This window comes from Capricornis sumatraensis, chromosome 3 (genome assembly GCF_032405125.1).
Source record: "Capricornis sumatraensis isolate serow.1 chromosome 3, serow.2, whole genome shotgun sequence".
Taxonomy (NCBI): Eukaryota; Metazoa; Chordata; class Mammalia; order Artiodactyla; family Bovidae; genus Capricornis; species Capricornis sumatraensis.
In genome coordinates, this window is record NC_091071.1 from 142,226,875 (window position 1) to 142,247,962 (window position 21,088).

The 21,088-nt window shown below is 40.3% G+C and overlaps 1 protein-coding gene across 3 annotated transcripts in view; it reads left to right on the top strand.

Moving 5' to 3' along the window:
• Positions 1-21,088, top strand: part of UNC80 (unc-80 homolog, NALCN channel complex subunit) — a 208,117-nt gene that overhangs the window by 118,152 nt on the left and 68,877 nt on the right. For all 3 annotated transcript variants that reach the window (XM_068967658.1, XM_068967657.1, XM_068967659.1), the window contains 8 exons: positions 993-1,093; positions 4,270-4,470; positions 12,024-12,131; positions 13,791-13,929; positions 15,487-15,668; positions 16,267-16,398; positions 19,068-19,254; positions 20,474-20,605. In XM_068967658.1, coding sequence (XP_068823759.1) covers positions 993-1,093; positions 4,270-4,470; positions 12,024-12,131; positions 13,791-13,929; positions 15,487-15,668; positions 16,267-16,398; positions 19,068-19,254; positions 20,474-20,605 — 1,182 coding nt within the window. The remainder of the gene's footprint in view (positions 1-992; positions 1,094-4,269; positions 4,471-12,023; positions 12,132-13,790; positions 13,930-15,486; positions 15,669-16,266; positions 16,399-19,067; positions 19,255-20,473; positions 20,606-21,088) is intronic.

Here is a 21,088-nt window from a genome sequence, read left to right on the forward strand (position 1 = left end):
AAATTAACAATTTAGCCTGCTGAAATAGGAGCTGAGTATCTTTAATCAAAGAGAATTTAAAATAGAAAATGTTTCTACACCTACCCGCCTTTCCCTTCGAAAATAGCTAATTTATGCATTAATTAAGATTCAGCCTATTTTTCAAGAACATAATAGAAAAAAGCCTCATGCCATCTTTAGTTACAGATCTGAGCTGTAACAGTATCATCAGTTAGTTTGGGGAAAAATATTATTTGAATTAATTATTTAAATTGATCCCTTTAGCCTAACCAGTTAAGTCAAACTGTCTAAGCTAGAGGCATAGTTTTGTCACAGAAAATACCCAGAAAAGCTGGTAGATTGGAGTGCAAAGCTTTGTTGTCTGGTATACTAAGTATACGATCTAGTATATTCAGTATACTAAGAATTCCTGTGACATGTCTCCTTCAGAGAGGAACTTGGACAAAGAGTTATCCACAACTGGGCACAATTACTTCCAAATTCCCTTTGTTTTTCTGAGGCACCACCCATCTTTGAAGTAGTTCTGATAGCAAAGCCAGCTGGTGTGAAGAGCAGTAACACTAGCTGTGGTCACAGTCCCAGTGGAGGTGGCAGCACCTTTTGTGGCCACTGCAGGTTGGCTGGTGTCCCTACTTACCTACACCTGTGAGTTCTGGGCAGTCTGGAATGGGTTTGGGCACATTCAACCAATAACTTGCTCATCTCAGCAATTCAAGGACTTGGCTCTGTGTTTTTTTTTCCTCTGCTCCCATGTCTCAAAACGGAAGCCACTGTAACAGAGATCATAAATGTCTTTGTAATTGCTGGTTCAGCTGGTGGTAAAGGGAACATCTCCTATTAATATTCCTCCACTAAAGTCAATGCTATGCCCTGTAACCCACTGGCCATGGTAGTGTGCCCTAGGATTCAAAAGCATGGACCATGATACCATAGCAATGCGCTCTCCAGGGAGACAGAACAGTCCAACCTTTCTTGCTGTTTTTCTTTTGAAGAAGGGAGTCCTTGGAGTGCAAGTGAGCCCAGCATTGAGCCCGAGGGCATGAGCACAGCCAGCGTGGAGGAAAATTACCACAGGAACATGTCATGGCTTCATGTAAGTAGGAGTCTCAGAAAGAGCCGTGAGATCAATTTCTTTCGGCACTGGGGGGAGATCTGTGAAGAGAGGACAAAAGACTATACTAAAAATAGCCATCCATTTCAGCCTCTTAGAAATCTGTAGATCCGCATTTCAGCTGAACCTCTGGATCCTCACTAAGATGGGTCTTCTGCTGGACTGCATTCATTTGAACCTTATTTAAGACCAAGGGTCCTTTGTTGTGGCTGGCTTGTGAGTCAGTCAGGAGAGGAACCAGGCCAGGTTGGTGGTCGAGAGAACCTGGGTAACACAGTCAAGGCCTCATGATCAGTTTTACACAAGTCTTCACAGGTGCTGAGAGCAAGATCATGGTGTCAGTCTTGAGTCTGCATTCTATCAAACTGTAAACCAGGACATGGAGATTCTATGATTAAGGTCACACCTCAAAGGGTTCTCCTGAGGGCACAGGCAAGAAGGAGTCCCAAGCACAGGCTGCAGTTCAAGGGCACGAAGAAAGGAAGAGAAAGCTCAGGAAGTATGATGTGAGATCCACAGTTGGCAGGGTACTGGCAGCACTGTTATTAATGTTAGCTATGGAATGTCCCCATCTCCTCTTTCATTTGACTTCTAGTAGGGTCAGATAAGGGCTGCCTGGTACATCACACTCAGAGTGTACAGGGCTATGCCCTTGGAACTGGCTGATTCCCAGAACCAGGTGATTTTGAGAATCTCTGACATAACTATTTTAAAAGTCAACTTTGTAGTTAAGTCAAACCTACATATTAAAAAGCATACAAAACCTATGTGCACGGCTCAATAAATTCTCATAAAGTAGACACATCTGTGTAACCACCACCAAGTCAAGAAGAACATTAGCAGGACCTTAGAAGCCCTACCCAGGCCCTCTGCCAAATACTACCCTCCCTTACTGGTAACTACTATCCTAACATGGAAGATTAGTGTTGTTTGTTTTTGAAATGCACGTCACATGCTAGGTTCTCTGTTGTGTCTGGTTTCTTTCGCTCACATAAGTGTAAATCTTCTAGCTCTGTTCTTCTTCAGGATGACCTGGTCTATTCTTGGCTAAATTCATTTCTATTAAAATTACCTTGTTAGTTTCCATAAAAAAAGCTTCTACAGCAGCCTTATATTGAATATAAAGGTAGTTAAAATTGAGGAATTGAAATTCTTTATTAAGTTTCTAATGTATAAAATGGTCTACCCTCCCTTAACTTATGCTCCATTATTTATTTAAGATCTCTTCAATTTTATCTTCATGTTTTTTAATTGCTTGTTTATTTTTTGACTGTGCTGGGCTGCTTCTTCATGGCTTTGCTCGGACTTTCTCTGGTTGCGGCTAGTGGGGCCTGCTCGCTAAGACTTCTCACTGTGGTCGCTTCTCTTGTTGCAGAGCACAGGGTCTAGGCACACGGGCCTCAGTAGTTTTGGCACCAGGCTCTAGAGTGCAGGCTCAGTAGTTGTGGTACATGGACCTAGTTGCTCCCTGGCATGTGAATCTTCCTGGACAAGGGATTAAACCTGTGTCCCCTTCATTGGCAGGTGCGTTCTGATCCACCTGCACTACCCGGGAAGTCCTGAATTGCTTCAGCTTTATTCAGTAATGCATTTTAGTTTCCGGTACCATGTTAGCCCTCTAGAAGTGTTTGTGTTTAAGACCAGAGATATTTTTTCAAAATCACTGGTGAATCTTCTAGACCTTAAAAATTTCTTTGTAGGAAAGTTTTTAATTACATATTTAATTCATGTCATAAGATTAAAATCATTCAGATTTCTGTTTCTTCTGGGATCTGTTTAAGCAAATTGATTTTTTTCCTAGAAATTTGTTGATTTTATCCAAATACTCATATTTATTAGCAAATAGATGTTTATATAGTCTCTTAAGATCATCTTAGATTCTGTGGGATCTACAGTGATGTGCCTTTACTGTTTCTGATATTGACAGGTTATATCTTTCCTTTCTCTTGTTTTGATCAGTCTTGCTAGACGTTTGTCAGTTTTATTAGTCAAAGAACCAGGTTTTGTGCAGGTTCAAGAATAACAAGGGATACCCTACAGTTCTTATTTGTGCCCTACCTCATATCAGTATACAGAAATATTGGGCATCTTCAATGAATCTTGAGAGAGATCTGGATATTCTGTTCATGCAAAACCAGTATTTTTTAAACTTTGAAGAGTGTGAGATACTGTTAGATGAGTTTGACAGGAGTGTGTTGTTACTGTTGTTTACCTTTGTCTCATGCTAAGCAGACCTCTTCTTCCAAGGAAATGCATGGCATCCTTGCCTAGTAGGTCTGATTGATTGGTCTTATTCATGTAGACTTATTTTATGTTCTCCAGCCAATATGGCACCTCACAGGTTAGGTGTTGGGGTCGGAAGGATAGACTCATTCAAAAGATTACTCTATGCAGATTTGACTAAACTTGCAGCTTTAGGAATGCTACTGCCTTTTTAGGAAAGCAACTTGAGAAATTTTAAACCCTAGGGCCTTCATTCCTTTTCTTAAAATAACCCTATCCTTTAAATCAACTGAGTTCTTTTCTGGAATCCTATTTGGGAAGTCTAGGAGATATGAGAATTTGAGCCAGATCAAGCCACAAGTGAAGAGCTAGAATAACCCAAAGCTGAAAGCAAATTCTTTGTAGAGAGAGGAAACGAAGTTCTACAGTGGATTCAAGCCCAGCTGAAGGTTAGAGGCCAGGGTGGAAGATACAGAAATGTTTTCAAGTTCCATGTAGGTGGGCTGGAGTTAAAGACATCCCACAGCTGTCAAAGGCCAGCCAAATCCTTTGGGATGGAACTTCTCATCACTTTCTGCTCTTCTACTGGCTCCTTCTACAACATCAGAGCTGAAAAAAATAATATATTTTAAGTTTGGAATCATTTGAAAATATCTGGGAATCATACACTTCCAAGTTTTTGAAGATCACTTAACCTTTTATTGTTTCAAAAAGAGCTTTCTATCAGGTGTGAATCCAGGGAGCAAAAGAAGTCAAGTACATAAAGGCTTGCAAGTCTTTGTTCTCTTGTGGGAATTATTGTTTTCTCATGGAATTACTGTGATTTTAAGACCCGTTAATGAAAGCTGACGTTCTGACTTTCCGTGTTCTACCCTACATCATGGCTCACGATTGGTCTGCACCCTGGCTGAGCCTCAGTGGCGTCTGTGTTCCAGGTCATGATCTTGCTGTGCAACCAGCAGAGCTTCATCTGCACCCACATCGACTACTGCCACCCCCACTGCTACCTGCACCACAGCCGCTCCTGTGCCCGGCTGGTCAGGGCCATTAAGCTGCTCTACGGAGACACTGTGGACTCCCTCCGTGAGAGCAACAGCGTTAGCAATGTGGCCCTCCGGGGCAAGAAGCAGAAAGAGGTGAGTGCGTGATCACATGATATACACCAATGATAGGGAAAACAATGTCCTAACAATCGTTTCTCTGTAAATGCAAATTTCAGCCCACTGCAGTGGTATAAACCAGGCTACAGGTCTGTGTGGTTTTGAGCAAAGATAGACAATGGGTAGCTTCCCTGGGAGCTCAGCTGGTAAAGAATCTGCCTGCAATGCAGGAGACCCAGTTCAGTCCCTGGACTGGGAAGATCTCGTGGAGAAGGGAATGGCAACCCACTCCAGTATTCCTGCCTGGAGAATTCCATGGACAGAGGAGCTTGGTGGGCTACAGTTCATGGTGTCACAGAGTCGCACGCAACTGAGCGACTAAAACTTTCACTTTAGAAGCTGCTGCTGCTAAGTCACTTCAGTCATGTCCAACTCTGTGCGATCCCATAGACGGCAGCCCACCAGGCTCCTTTGTCCCTGGGATTCTTCAGGCAAGAATACTGGAGTGCGTTGCCATTTCCTTGGTGCAGAAAAGGCAAGTGCTTTGTCTTCATGTCCATGAGCAAATATAAACTTTTTGTGGGTTTTGTCTTATTTCAACAAATAAATATAAACTCAAAGGGGCATTTTTGATGAGTTGCTGTGATAGGCAGAATAATGTCCCCCTGAAGATGTTGGAATTCTAATCCTTGGAACCCGTGAATATGTTACCTCACGTGGTGAAAGGGATCTTGCCTGGGTGAATAAGTCAAGAATCATATAATAGGAGATTATCCTGGATTATCCAAGTGGGCCGAACATAGTCAGAGATGGAGTTTTGACGATAGAAGCAGAAGTCGGAGCGATGCAGCGTAGTGAGCCTAGGCAGCCTCTAGGAGCTGGAAATGACAAGGAAATGAATGATTCCCCCAGAAGGAACACAGTCCCGCCAATCATCTTCAACTTCTGACCTAGAAAACTGTCAAAATCATAAATCTGTGCTATTTTTTGCTAAAAAGATTGTGGTCATTTTTTATAGCAGTAACAGGAAACTGATACAGTTTTATCTTAAGAAATAAGTAATAAATGGCCCAACTTTTCACTGACAAATAATAGAGTCAAATCAGACTAAAGGAAACATTTTCAAGAAATGATTACATTTTCTCAGTATTCAGCTGTACTTTCCTGACAATTGGACAGCTGAGCTGGCTGAAGATGAAGACAGTAACCAGGGTTGCCGTGCTCCTGCCAGGGAAGCCCTGAGTTACCCCCTGCCCCGGAGAAGGCATGATGGCCACTGCGTGCTGCCGGCCAAGTCTGCAGCTGCTTCTTGCAAGTGGTTTTGCCAGGATTTTTATATAATACCTATTCATCTCAGTGAGCGTTCATTGGGCACCTGCTGTTGGCACAAAAGCCAGGTATTCTTGGAGAAACAAAAGTAAGTGGAGCAGAGGATCTTTCTACTAAAGAGTTTGTAAGCCAAGTTTGGTAAGGTGGAAGGGTGGCAATAAAATGCGAATCAAACTAGAGAATATAAGCAATAACGAAAATGCACAGTTGAGTTGTATAGCGATTTGTAATGCTTTAGCACTTGAAAAAGGGATTTATTTAATTCAGTTCAGTTCAGTTCAGTCGCTCAGTTCTGTCTGACTCTTTGTGACCCCATGAACCATAGCATGCCAGGCCTCCCTGTTCATCACCAACTCCCAGAGTTTACCCAAACTCATGTCCATTGAGTTGGTGATGCCATCCAACCATTTCATCCTCTGTCGTCCCCTTCCCCTCCTGCCCTCAATCTTTCCCAGCATCAGGGTCTTTTCAAATGAGTCAGTTCTTCATATCACGTGGCCAGAGTACTGGAGTTTCAGCTTCAATATCAGTCCTTCCAATGAACACCCAGGACTGATCTCCTTTAGGATGGACAGGTTGGATCTGCTTGCAAGCGAAGGGACTCTCAAGAGTCTTCTCCAACACCACAGTTCAAAAGCATCAATTCTTCAGCGCCCAGCTTTCTTTAGAGTCCAACTGTTTTTAAATTATTAAAGTACAAGGAAGTGGCTTTGGCTAATACAAGAGCTCCTAAAGAAAAAACTGTATATCTTGTAGATCTCATAAATGTGTTAATTTCCCTTCTGGGATACGACCTTTTAGTGTTTTTTCTGAAACATGTGTATGACAAAGTATACATCATTGACAATGTACTTTTCCATTCTTACAAATCTTGTTCAGTAGATACTCGTCACCTCATTTTACAGATGAAAACATTGAAGCTAAAATAGATGGGATTGTCCACAATTTTGTCCACAAAATCCCATTGTCCACAATATTTAGAACATATTCACATAGCCTTTAGTTTAGGAACATGGATTATCAAAGTCAGGGCTTTTTCAACTAAACTCTCTTACATCTCATAGTACTCAGAAAACACGGATTCTAAGGGAAGATCAGGTGGGAAAATTATATAAACTGCTAAATGATGACATAAAAAGAAAAATATATATGTGCATATATTCTTGTACATGTATACATATATATGGACACGTCATTTATGTTTGAAATGTATATGTGTACATACTTATCTATAAACATATATATATTTGTACATATGTGTATCTCAAACATAAATGATACTACATCCAAAGAAAACTTATTTAGATAAGCTATCCTTCCTATAAAAACTCCCTTACCTATGTAAGAAAAGCTATAAAATATGTTGAAAATTATAAAAATACACCAAACTAAATTAATGTTTATTGTTCATCATGTACACGCTGAGATTTCTTACTTCCATACCTTTGCTCCAGTCATATCTTCACCTGTAATCTATACATGGCTGAACCCAAACATCCTTCAAGATCCAACTCAAAAGCCACCTCCTCCTTGAAACCTTCTCTGATCTCCCTAGTGTTCACCACAGGACATACTGCAGGTGGATGATTAATTTCATTTCTTTCCCTTCTTCCTCTAAACTATAATGGTGTTTTATTCTGCTTTTCATATTATTCATTCAATTATTCATTCATTAATTTATCCATCAATCCATGTGTCTATTCAACAAATTTTAAAGACTTTCGGGACCATATTGAGTCCATACTGTGTGCTAGATATAATAATGGCCACAGAGATATGGCACTGTCCTCGTATGATGCACACAGTCTAGCTGAGAGACAGAAATTAATCAACTAAGCATCCCTAAGTTGGTGTATAATTGCAGCAGCAATAAGCACAATAAAGGAGAAAACTGTGCTGAGAGATCTTATGAACGAAGCTTTGAACTTATCGGGGGAGATAAGGCAGTATCTCCAATGAAGTGACAGATGAGTTTTGGCTGAAGGATGCCTAGATGTTAACTGAATACAGAATTCTCCAACCAGAGAGAAGAGGGAGCACCAAGGCTGAGGACGAGGTTCAACCTGGCCTGCTCTCTGCTTGCTTGTGCAGCCTCATTATGTACTGTGGTCATCTGTGCTCTTGTCCTCTGAGGCTGTGGGAAGGATTTTAGTCTTTATCCTGTGATAAAGCACTGAGAGCTTTTAAGATCCCTCTGCCTACAAAGTGGGGCTACTTACATCCCTATTTATCTTCTGCCACTTAATTATAAAACTTCTCGATAACTGAGGCAGTCTTACACATTTTGTATCCTGTGTAATACCTAACAGAGAACCTCACTATAGCAGAGGGACAATAATATTGAATGAGCGAGTGGGCTTTAGGGTTCTAGGGTGTTTCATGAATGCCTTCCACTTCTGGCCCATGCAGGACAAAGCAGCCTGAAGCAGCAGAAAATGTTACCTTACAGATTGCTCACATTTCTAAAGTGGGGGTGTAAGTGAAAGTCAGTCATCTCCGACTCTGCAACCCCATGGACTGTAGCCTGCCAGGCTCCTCTGTCCATGGAATTCTCTAGGCCAGAATACTAGAGTGGGTAGCTGTTCCCTTCTCCAGGGGATCTTCCCAACCCAGGGGTAGAACCCACCTTGCAGGCAGATTCTTTACCGTCTGAGCCACAAGGGAAACCCCACATTTCTGAAAGGGAAAGGGAAAGAAAACAGGGTAAATGTTCCCTAACCTTAACACATTTAAATTAGTCATGCCAATAGAGAGTTGAAAAGATATATTGTCTTCAGTGATAAACATTATATTTCCAAAATGCCAGCCTCCTATTCAAGCTTTTTCTTTTCATTTTCTCATGATGTTTCCATTTGCCTGTTCTGAATTTGTCACATAAATGAACCATGTGCACGTTTCCAGAGCCCAAATGAAAACAGAATAGGCCATAAATCAAGACTAAAAGCAGTGGTTCTGATTAAAATCAAGACTTAGAGCAACTGGTATTTCATTCTCGTTTCCTTTTTAATCAGCTTTTATGGCAGAATATATTTGTGACAGCTAGTACATTTTGTAACCCTTCTAACTCTGATCAATATGCTAATCTTCATTTCAGTGCTCAAAGCCTCACTGTTCGTTCCATTAGCCTGGTTAGTGCACTTCTAACCTTGTTATATATTGCTTTCACCAAAAGGTAAATTCACCAAAGAATTTTTTGATTTTTCCTATATATCTGTATCTTGTCTAATGCTATGTTCTAAATAGAGTACATGTTCAATTAGTACTTGCTAATGGAAATGGGAGTGGATAAAACATATTTTTTTCCTTTCAGTTTAAGAGGAGAGGTAAATAAAAGGTTGGAGAAGGAAATGGTAACCCACTCCAGTATTTGCCTGGAGAATCCCATGGACAGTGGAGCCTGTCGGGCTATGGCCATAGGGTCACAGAGTTGGACACAACTGAAGTGACTTATTATGCATCATGCAAATAAAAGGTTGTTTGTTTGTTGCTATTTACTCACTAAGTCATGTCCTACTCTTTCTGACTCCATGGACTGTGCCTGCCAGGCTCCTCTGTCCATGGGATTTTCTAGGCAAGAATACTAGAGTGGGTTACCATTTCCTACTCCAAGGGATCTTCCTGACCCAGGAATTAAACCTGCATCTCCTGCATTTCAGGCAGATTCTTTAACAATGAGCCACCTGGGAAACCCCTACTAATAACCAACAGATGCCTTCAAAACTAGTCTCCTACAATAAGTTACCAAATCAAAAAGCTACTGATGATAACTTTGTTAGTCTGAATCAGAGTCACACCAGTATAGGACTTCAGGAACCTCATGTAATATACTGAAATGCCCCTCACATGTGTACCCATATTTAATATCTATCTTTCAGGCCCAAACAAGTCACTCAAGAAGAATTATTAGCCCATAAGCCTAGTGTAAAAGCCTTTCCAATTCCCTTCCCTTTCCACTATAACAAACATCCTAATTATCTTGAAGCTGGCAGAACACACCATGCTTAAGCATGTGTACTGGGATACTACATATTTGATACCTGAGAAGCTTGACTTATACCCTCTGTCCCCAGCAGACAGAATTAAACAGAAGTCTACATTTCCCAGAGTGTGAGAGACATAAATGTTTGTCCTTTTTCTTCTGAGTATTTTTTCTTTATCTGCCTGGTTAAAATTCCCATAAATTAATCAAAAGTATTATTCAGAAATAACCCTGAAAGGACAAAATGTCCAGCCAAAGGATAAAGCAAAAAAATATTCTAAAAATTCAAAAACCATATTTTAAAATAACTGTAATGAACTGGGGAAATCATCATCATAATATCATAATGAAATGAAGTGTTTAAAACTGTGTGGCACTCATTCTGGATGGGAGGGGAGTTTGGAAGAGAATGGACACATGTGTATGTATAGCTGAGTCCTTTCACTGTTTACTTGAAACTATCACATTGTTCATCGACTATACCCCAATACAAAATAAAAAGTTAAAAACCAAAACTGTGTGCCACATACATAGTGTCATCACAGCTTTGCTGTGTAGGGGGACAAAAGTCTGAAAGAAATCAAACAATGACCATGCCTGAGTTGGGTATTATGGAGATTTTGGTTTCTTTCTTCATAGTTTTTCTGTATTTTCCAGGTATTCTGCAATTTGCATATAATTTTTATAAATAGAATAAAAGCAGAAAGTTGCTGCTTTTTGAATACCTTGACTTTTAAAAAAGTAAATCAGATATGTTGCTACATTTATATGGAAAATAACTGCCATATATGATTTTAGAATAGCTTTAAAATTATATAAAACAGGCACAATATTTATATTATATATTGCTTTTACTTTCACAAGGGGAAAAAAAGCAATGCAGAATTTCTCTCCCCAAATGATATGTGTTCCCAAGTATATGCCTCCACTTTTTTTTAATCTTTAGAAAACACAGCAAGAGCTCTGGTTCATTTGTTTCCAAGTAGATTCATTTAAAAGTTCATTCCATACCAGTCACATAATAGATGCATTGTCTTGGGTCTTTTTGTCAGTTTTGAAAGACTTCCTTGGAACATGCATGTAGTTTCAGCTTTGCTTTTTCTTTCAAAATATTTCCATCTGTAACACTGTGAAGCTCTGTTCAAAAATTCTTAAGGAGTTCATTTTTTTTCCCTTGGCATCGAGGGAGAGAGTGTTTCATTGACATGGCACTGGAAAAACAAATGAGCCCTTATACTGTGCAAAGGGATGGATTCCCTTTTTTGCACAGCCTGGAGTGCAAAAATAGGAGACATCAGGACTCAGGATAAATAAACAAGGGCCTGCCAACATCAGAGTGACCACCCTCCCAGCTGCTCTGTCCACTCCATTCCTTGTCATGTACAGAGTCAGGGGAAGAACTTGTCTCCTCTGTGTGAGTGCTAGTGAGTCAGGGCTATTTTACCCTGGTTGAGGGGATGGTTTGAAAGAAGAGCTGCTGTCTCATATAGACAAATATGATTGAAAAAAAAAAAACACTTTACCTGGATGATAGATGATTATGAACTCATGTTTCCTTGATGGCTCTTTTACCTTTCACTTCCTAACACTTCCCTGTGAAGTATTTTCTCTTCCAATTGATTGACTTGTAGCATCCAACCCTTTAGAGGGACTATTGGAGACAGTGGGTTTTAACTCATAATATTTTAAAAGATTTGTGCTTTTAACAGCTTGGTGGAAATATAATTAGCCCTGAAATGAAAGTCGGGAGGGCCTGTCCTTTCCTTATTCTGCTAATAACCAGCTCTGCAGTTTGGTCAAGCTACTCCACGGGCTTTACAGGTGGCACTAGTGGTAAAGAACCCACCTGCCAGTGCAGATTAGACATAAGACACACCGGTTTGATCCCTGGATCGGGAAGATCCTGGAGTAGGGAATGGCAATCCACTCTAATATACTTGCCTGGAGAATCCCATGGACAGAAGAGTCTGGCAGGCTACAGTTCATAGGGTTGCACAGAGTTGGACAATATGGAAGTGATTTAGCACAGCAAGCTACTCCACCTCTCTGGATCTGGGTCTCCTCAGTGGTAAAAGAGGAGTTTGTTGCTAAACATCTCTAAGTGCCCTTTTCATAACAAACTTAACTGCTTTTATCGCTTTCAGAAAGTGCAGACCCATTAAAAGGCCTTAAATCATCTGTTGCGTTAGAAGTGGTTACCTGGAGAATTGGAGGAAAAACAGCATTGCTGGTTTTTAAGAGTACACAACACTCTTTGTCATCTATCTCATGTTCTTTCCAGTGCTCAGATAAATCATGCCTGAGGACACCTTCTCTGAAGAAGAGAGTTTCAGATGCCAACCTGGAGGGGAAGAAGGACTCTGGAATGCTGAAATATATTAGACTACAGGTATTAATACATGGTTTGAAAACATTCATGAAGCAGGAATAGGGAGGGAACTTCAGATATCCTTATGACCAATGTTTGGAAAAGTCCCTGATGCTGGGAAAGATTGAAGGGAGGAGGAGAAGGGTGCGACAGAAGTTGAGATGGTTGGATGACATCATTGACTCCATGGATATGAGTTTGAGCAAACTCCAGGAGATAGTGAAGGACAGGGAAGCCTGGTGCACTGCAGTCCATGGGGTTGCAAAGAGCTGGACATGACTGAGCACCTGAACAACAATAACAAAAGTTTGGGATATACAATACCAATTGGCACAGTGTTGGCATAACAGCCCCCTCTAATTTGGTGAAAAAGAGTGCTACCAAGTGTGCAAGAAAAAAATCCCTTCTTGCCGGACAGCTGACTTCCATAAAGACAAGGAAGCTTGGCTAGAACCATGCCTCTTTCCACTCTAGTGGCGCCAGCTTCCCACCAGTGTGTGGTAGTGATGCTCACAGGTCTTGGAATGAGACAATCTGGGTTCAGATCCTATACCTGCTGCTCTGGCTCTGGGACCTTGGGCAAGTTAAGTTAATTTCCCTCAGTTTTAGTTGCTTGATCTCTAAAATGGGGATTTTTAACACTGGACCCCAGAGAAGGCAATGGCACCCCACTCCAGTACTCTTGCCTGGAAAATCCCATGGATGGAGGAGCCTGGAAGGCTGCAGTCCGTGGGGTCGCTGAGGGTCGGACACAACTGAGCGACTTCACTTTCACTTTTCACTTTCATGCATTGGAGAAGGAAATGGCAACCCATTCCAGTGTTCTTGCCTGGAGAATCCCAGGGACAGGGGAGCCTGGTGGGCTGCCGTCTAAGGGGTCGCACAGAGTCAGACACGACTGAAGCGACTTAGCAGCAACAGCAACGCTGGACCCATCTCAAAGGATCATTGCATGAATTAAAAGAGATAGCACACTTACCTACTTATCCAGGGCTTCACAAAATTATATTGTTATTACAACCTAAACTCTAAATCATATTATCTTTTCCAGGGGAAGAGAGAAAAAATTTTCATGTTTTTCTAGAAAGTGTTTTAAATGATGGCTAAAGACAGGCTTGCCCCAAACTGACATTTTTTACCTCAATTACTTATAATAATGAATTAAATAGTATTTTGTGGGCTAACCTGGACTAATAACCACACTGTATAATATTTTGAAGGAGAAATACCATCCAAGTTCACTGGCTTAGAAAACTAACTTTCTGAATGGAACTCCTTTATAAATTAGAGGCTGCTCACAGCTTTCAGTGGAAATCATTCCTAATAGGAAGAAAAATAAGATGCTGTGAAGGTCCACCAGGACTTTTAACACAAAGATTTACTGACTAAAGTCCTTTTTTCTCAGAGAGCTGTACTTATTCTACAGTTTATTCCGTAGGTGGTTACAAATTACTTTTGTGGTGAAAGTGTTATAAAATAATATGATTTGGGACAATTATACATCAACTAATAGGGTATAAAGCTTACTTACTATACATCATGCCAGCTATGTTCCCACTTTAAAAAGTATTTTAAGGTCATTTGAGGAAAGCAGAGAGAGAAGTGACACTTAGCTTTCAAGAGGAGGACAACAGCCAGTGTCTTCGATGGTTTTAAGACATCATTTCCATCTTTCTGCAGGTGATGAGCTTGTCGCCTGCTCCCTTATCTCTACTGATCAAGGCCGCACCAATTCTGACAGAGGAGATGTATGGGGACATCCAGCCAGCTGCCTGGGAGCTCCTGCTCAGCATGGATGAGCATATGGCGGGGGCGGCAGGTAAAGTTAGGCCACCCAGGACCCCGGTCCTGCTGCCATTCATCCCAGTGTCTCAACAAGAGCGAGGCACATTCATTCCATCTTCACGCTGAGGTCACATTGGTAGCAGTGGCTGGACCGCCAAACAGAGCTGTGCACTAAAGGGAAACAGGCCTAGGCTCTCTGTATACACTTTTCATGTTCCTGTGTAGTCTGCACAAAGGCAGCATGTCTCTCCCAGGATGTTAAAACTTACAATGATTTCCCCCAGAACCTACATCTTCACTATATTTCACAAAAGGTTCTTTTGGGTGTGTTGTGATTTCCCAGATTGACCATGAACTACCATCATTAATTTTATTAAATCTTAGGTAAGTCATGTTCTGTGTTCAAATTACAATATTGAAACAAATGTCTAAAATTTACGTGATGTGTCCAAAGCCATGTAGCTAGTAAATGATAGAGGCAAAAATCTGATTCTTCATCATTTTCCACTTCTTGTTCATATTCCTTTAGTTTTGTATGGTTACTTTCATTGAAAAATACATAGTAAAAGTTCAAATAATGTAAAAGTGTATGAAATTTAAAACAGTCACCCTCTATTCCATGATTCCCAGTCCTCTTTCTCAGAGGTGGCAATTTTTAAATTTCCCAGGAAACCTTCTATAAACTATGCATATATAGTACTTTTGATGTCACAAAGCACCTTTTCATATTTTATTTTTTTCTAACAAGACATTTGGAGGCAGCTACATCATCATCATCATCATTATTCATGTTTTACCAATAGAGAAACACAGACTAAGAAGTTAAGGGACTTGGCCAAGATCAGTTTCAGAGCCGTGACAGCCCCAGTTATCCTAAGAATTGGCTGAGCATGTCTTGAGGATGTGGGGGAAAGTGCAAGGGAAATTTTAAATAATATTTTTACAATTGACACTGGCTTCTCTATGCTATAGAGTATACTCTTTTTTTTTTCTCATTATTCATTGACTTTGTAACTTACCATGGAATGACCTTTCTCTTCCTAGTATTTGGCTTTCCCCAAATTAAAAAACAACAATGATATTATGTCTCATAAATTCTCTGTTGGTTTCTCCATCTATTCTACCTCTTGGAAGGGTAGACATTTCTAATAGAGTCTACCTTTTGAATTTTATTGTTAATATAACATGTAACTTTAATGGACATTTTTATGTACCATCCTAGGGTTACTCTGAGAGGACTCTAGACATTTCCGAAAAAGGATATTTCAGCATGTAGTTTCCTTTTTTCATTAGCTTCCTCTGACATTCACTTTTCACTGTGAGCCAAGGGAAACGTTGCTTAAAATGAGATTACTGCAATGTTGTGCTGGCACTGCCCTCACACCAGATATTAGAAGATTGTGGGTGGTACAAAGGATGGTGCCTGGTTTCCAGTGGCTGAAACAGGGTTTTCTTTGGCTAGTGCTGGTGGCCTGGCTGTATAGCTCAGTAGTCGTTTTCAAGAGACAGAAGCAGTTTCCTCCTTCCCCTCATCCCCAGGAATCATACAGCTTAAAAGATGTGTAGCTGATGGATTGTTGACTGTCTTTAGCGGCCATGTTCCTGCTGTGTGCGGTGAAAGTCCCCGAGGCTGTGTCCGATATGCTGACGTCAGAGTTTCACCATCCAGAGACCGTGCAGAGACTGAACGCCGTCCTTAAGTTCCACACACTTTGGAGGTTTCGCTATCAGGTCTGGCCCCGGATGGAAGAGGGAGCACAGCAGATTTTTAAGGTGAGGGATACTTCTGGGATAATCCCATGGACAGACGAACCTGCGGGCTACAGTCCATAGCGTTGCAAATAGTCCGATATGACAGCATGCGCGTGCGCACACACGCGCACACTTCTCACACAGGAATTAGATTAGCAAACCCAACCCAAGGTTCATTTCAATCCTGCAACTTCAAATCCACAGTGTATGGCCCAAGAGATGCTTCTTTTTTCCCCTTCTCTGGTTTTATAAGTAAACCTAGCTCCAATATGAATGAATTCTTGTTCTTAAAAAGATTAAAATATACAGAAAGGTAAAGTAAGAAAATCAAGTTTCTATAAACCTCAAGATCACAGTACCATCCCCAGAGGTAAGCACATAAAACTTGCAGATATTTCACTATATATACACATATGTTTTTGGAGGATGGGGTAATTAACACAAATAGAGATCATACAGTTGAAACCCTTCATTTTATTAATGGGTAAACTGAGGCCCAGAGATATTCATCGTGTGCTTTGTAACAGCCTGTGCTCTGTAAGATTATTTCATGATTTTACTTCAGACTCAATTTAGTTTATTTCCCATCTTACTTCATTCCTTTGGTATCAACTAACAGATCCCACCTCCCAGTATAAATTTCACCCTGCCATCACCAGTGCTCGGAATGCCATCTGTCCCGATGTTTGACCCTCCCTGGGTCCCTCAGTGCAGCGGGAGTGTCCAGGACCCCATTAATGAAGACCAGTCTGTGAGTAATGGACTCTTCCTTTCTCGTATCTTCAGGTTCCAGGTTGCATGGTGTACTTGTAAGAGAGAAGAGCAATGAGTGTGAGAGACAATGTGTTCTTGTCATCAGAATATAATAACACAGAAGAACAGCCACAAAAGTTCTTTAGTTCTTCTGAAATAGAAGAGAGGGAACTAACTTCTGGGGTGGGCATTTGCAGACCTGCAAGTCAAGACAGTTTGTTCTATAATTCAAAGCAGCAGCTGCCTTATAAAGCTATTAAAACAATTAGGCACTGATTTCTTAGCCCAAGGTAGCACTTTTGCTGCTCTTTATTACAGAACAATTTATTTAACCTATATACGCTATCCAAGGTGCTTCCCTGGTAGCTCAGACAGTAAAGAATCTGCTTGCAATGCAGGAGATCTGGGTTCGATCCCTGGGTTGGGAAGATCACCTGGAGAAGGGCATGGCAACCCACTTCAGTATTCTTGCCTGGAGAAACTCCATGGACACACGAGCCTGGTGGGCTATAGTCCATGGGGTCGCAAAAAGTCGGACATAACTGAGCAACTAAGCATGGCACAGCACACTATCCAAAAGTGAACGATATTGACCCTGGATGAATAAGAAAAAGAACTGGGTTGGCTGCTCTTATTTTCCTTATTTGGACCATAGTCTGTTTTTTACCTTGTTGATCATCAGTATCATCATCACAAACATCACTCAGAGACCTCAGGGCATCCTATTCTAACTTATCACTGCTCTATGTAATGTAATTAGTAAACAGTTAACTTTAGAACACAGTCTATTTGTAAACAAGAGCCAAGAATATGTGCCCTTTGAAAAAAATGAATCTTCAGAATATGCCTTTTTCACATGTTACATAGCATTTTTCTAAATTTCAAGAGTAATGTAGAATATTTTGGAAAGTAAATCAAAAAATAAAGAACATATCTCTATACACAAATTCATGATTATTTCCTTGCATAGTTTCCCATGAGATTTAGGGCAATCAATATGTGAAAATTAAAGATTTTTGATAGATCTCCCAAAATATTCCCAGGACAGTTGTACCATTTTACTCTCATACAACAGAATGGGAAAGCATCTTCCTTATTCAAATTAACTAATGTTATCTTTTAATGCCATGTTGAACAGCAAAAAAAAAAAACAAAGTTATTGGCTTTCTTATTCACACGTCATTAAAAAGTTTCTTGAATATATAAAGTGAGGTTGAATATTTTTGCGTGTCACATATTTTCTAGCCTTTTGTAGTTTCCTTTGGAGAACTGTTTATTTGAATTTGTTACCCATAAGAATATTTTTAATTCTGCATATACTACCTTCATATCTCATGGTTTTGTGCCAAAGATAAAGGCACGCTTGGTTCTTCCTCATATATGTAGTAATTTCAGCATCTGAACCACTGATATAAAGATCTTTAGATTTTCTCCCATACATGTGATGGAATCATTAGAGTCAAATCCATCCTCTCTCCCAAGTTCACAGTGAATTTCAAGCCAAGTCCTCTGATTCTATATTTAGTTCTCTTTTCCTTATTCCACAATTCTCACCTGATCTTATTATAATCAACCAGCTTGACCCCTGACTCTGAAAATGAATTGCCATGTGGCCCATCAATGCCTTAATTGCTGTTATGTCATTCATTATAGAAAACCTTTAGCCTTATGTTAAGACTTTGCATAAAGGGAGCTTTAATGACTATAGTCCTTCAAAAGAGTGATCAGCACCGCTTGTCTGTCTCTTAAATCCTACAGACCATGGGCCAACAAAGAGATGTAGAATTGCTACTGTACATAGACATCAAACTGGTAGCAGAGAATGTCAATGACCACTTCCCTGTTCTGACACCAATGGCTTTATCCCTAGAGCTCTTGGAATTTGTCCCAGCATAAGCACCATGATTAAGACAAGCAGAATGACCACTTTGCAGAGTGAATCTTGTTTCCTTTATTGTTTCTTATCTATTATGCTTTTGCTGCTGGTAAACAGAATCAGATTTTACATTCAACCTTAGTAACACTACCAACTCATAATTTCCATTCAATTGCTTTGTTTCTACAAATATTGCTAAGTACTTATAGTGTGCCACTGTATTTCTGTGAATATTTATTATTATATATTGTTAATATTATTTAATATTAATATTTCTAGATCGTATTTACAGTGTGGTAGATACATAAGATACAAAAATGAAATAAATCTCAAAATTAATTGTTTATATGAGAGAGAGATCTCTTTCCTCCTCTTTCCCATGGTTCTGACTTTCTCTTTTATTAACCCTACAAAATAAGTGTCCTTCATTTAAAATCGGATCAGGAAATTTTGGTAAGAAAGAGAGTATTAAAAATGTTTCTTTGATGTCAGTGTTTAAAGAGTGAATCATTGATCTTCTGTCTTAAAAGTGAAAAAAGAAAAAAAACTGTTTCTAGAAATTATGAACATCTTTGAAGAATTATTCAGACTGAATGAAAAAGAATAGCTTAATTATACAGAGCCTGGAAACTTGGTAGAAAAAGAAACAAATAACCTGAAACTAGATCACGACGCCCTAAAAACATTTCCTGAGAACAAAGTGCCACATCTGTGTCATTCAGTAGACCACTCTTGTCTGTGACCATGCAGAAGAGTTGCTAGTAAACAAACTTGCCTTCATGTCTCCATAGAAATCCTTTTCAGCCCGGGCTGTGTCCCGCTCCCATCAAAGGGCAGAACACATCTTAAAGAACTTGCAACAGGAGGAAGAGAAGAAGCGTCTTGGTCGAGAAGCCAGCCTCATCACTGCCATCCCTATCACCCAGGAGGCTTGCTACGAGCCCACCTGCACACCCAACTCAGAGCCAGAGGAAGAAGGTGCCTCTACACACTGAACTTCTTGGAGGGCTGGGTCAGAAAAGGGAAAGGACTTGCTCTAAAATAAACTGACAATTTTATGTGACTTGAGGTGATAAGCTCCCTCTCTCTCTCACTTACCTCCTGACACTATCTAAAGAAAGAGAAAAATTGTCTTTTTCTAAATGTTTAGAGCTGGCCCGATTATGGAGGAGGACATTGACCACATTGAATGAACTAATAATGATAATGGATCAAGCAGTGACTATGATTCAGGCAACAGCTGAACCCAGAGTGTGTGCTAAAATATATTCAATCAGTCTTTCATCATTAGAAATGGGGTCAGTCCATTAGCTGCTTTCAACCTTCACAAGTACTGGCAGTTTGTCAGAAAATGATTTATGGGGACTTTTTGGGCTGTCCAGTGGTTAAGATTCTGCGCTTCCAACACAGGGGTGTGGGTTTGATCTCTGGTCAGGGAAATAAGATCCTACATGCTGCATGGCTGAAATATCTGTGTGTGTGTGTGTATACATATCAATAATGGAGAAGGAAATGGCAACCCACTCCACTATTCTTGCCTAGAAAGTCCCATGAGCAGGGGATCCCAGCAGGCTACAGTCTATGGGGTCACAAACAGTCAGGCATGGCTGAGTGACTAACACACGCACGTATATCAATAAAAATGGAAGAAAATAAGTAAAGACAAAAAATTGTAAAGAAAATAATTTATGAACTATTCTAAATTCAGTGATTTCCCCCTGCTTTTGTGAAATTTTTGGGAGGAATTTTTTGTCATTCTTTCTGTGTTTTTCCTTTCCTAAGTACACTCTTGGAGAAGGCAATGGCACCCCACTCCAGTACTCTTGCCTGGAAAATCCCATGGACGGAGGAGCCTGGTAGGCTGCAGTCCATGGGGTCACTAAGAGTCGAACACGACTGAGTGACTTCACTTTCACTTTTCACTTTCCTGCATTGGAGAAGGAAATGGCAACCCACTCCAGTGTTCTTGCCTGGAGAATCCCAGGGACGGGGGAGCCTGGTAGGCTGATGTCTGTGGGGTCGCACAGAGTCGGACACGACTGAAGCGACTTAGCAGCAGTAGCAGCAAGTACACTCTAAATCATTTAAGCCTTATGTTCTGAGAGCTATATACACTCTGATGTACGTACAAGTGTAGCTGTGATGATAACTTTGTTGTTACAAAACCAAAGTTCACGTTTCCTGTTTTCTTTGCCAGTAGAAGAAGTCACCAATCTGGCATCTCGTCGACTGTCTGTGAGTCCGTCCTGCACCTCCAGCACGTCTCACAGGAATTACTCCTTCCGCCGAGGATCAGTCTGGTCAGTGCGTTCAGCCGTCAGTGCTGAAGGTGTGTACTCTTACAAATGTGTCCTTTATTCCTTATGTGTTTGAAACAATTTCATGACTTCATTACACTGTTTTCATTAAATAACTTGCTTCTTAATTTGAAGTTTTGAAAAGATAGATTGAGTGGTATTCTAAAAAAAAAAAATTGTTGATTTAATCCAACAAATGTCCTTGATAAGTTGGTTCTATTTTAATTACATTAATGTAATCATATTGCTGAGGGTTTAGTAAAACATTATTCTGGACAGTTTTCATCCCTGACTACACATTGCAGTCAACCAGGGAGTTTTTTTTTAAATGCCCAGGTCACACCCAAGATCAAATCAGAATCTCTAAGGGTGGACTCACCACCACAGTAGTTTTTAAAATCTACTCAAGTGATTTCAGTGTGCAGCTAAGACTCAGCGGGACGCTTTAGGATGCTGTTCTGGAATAACAACAATCAAATAATAAAGCTCATGCCACTCCTGTAATGAAATCTGAT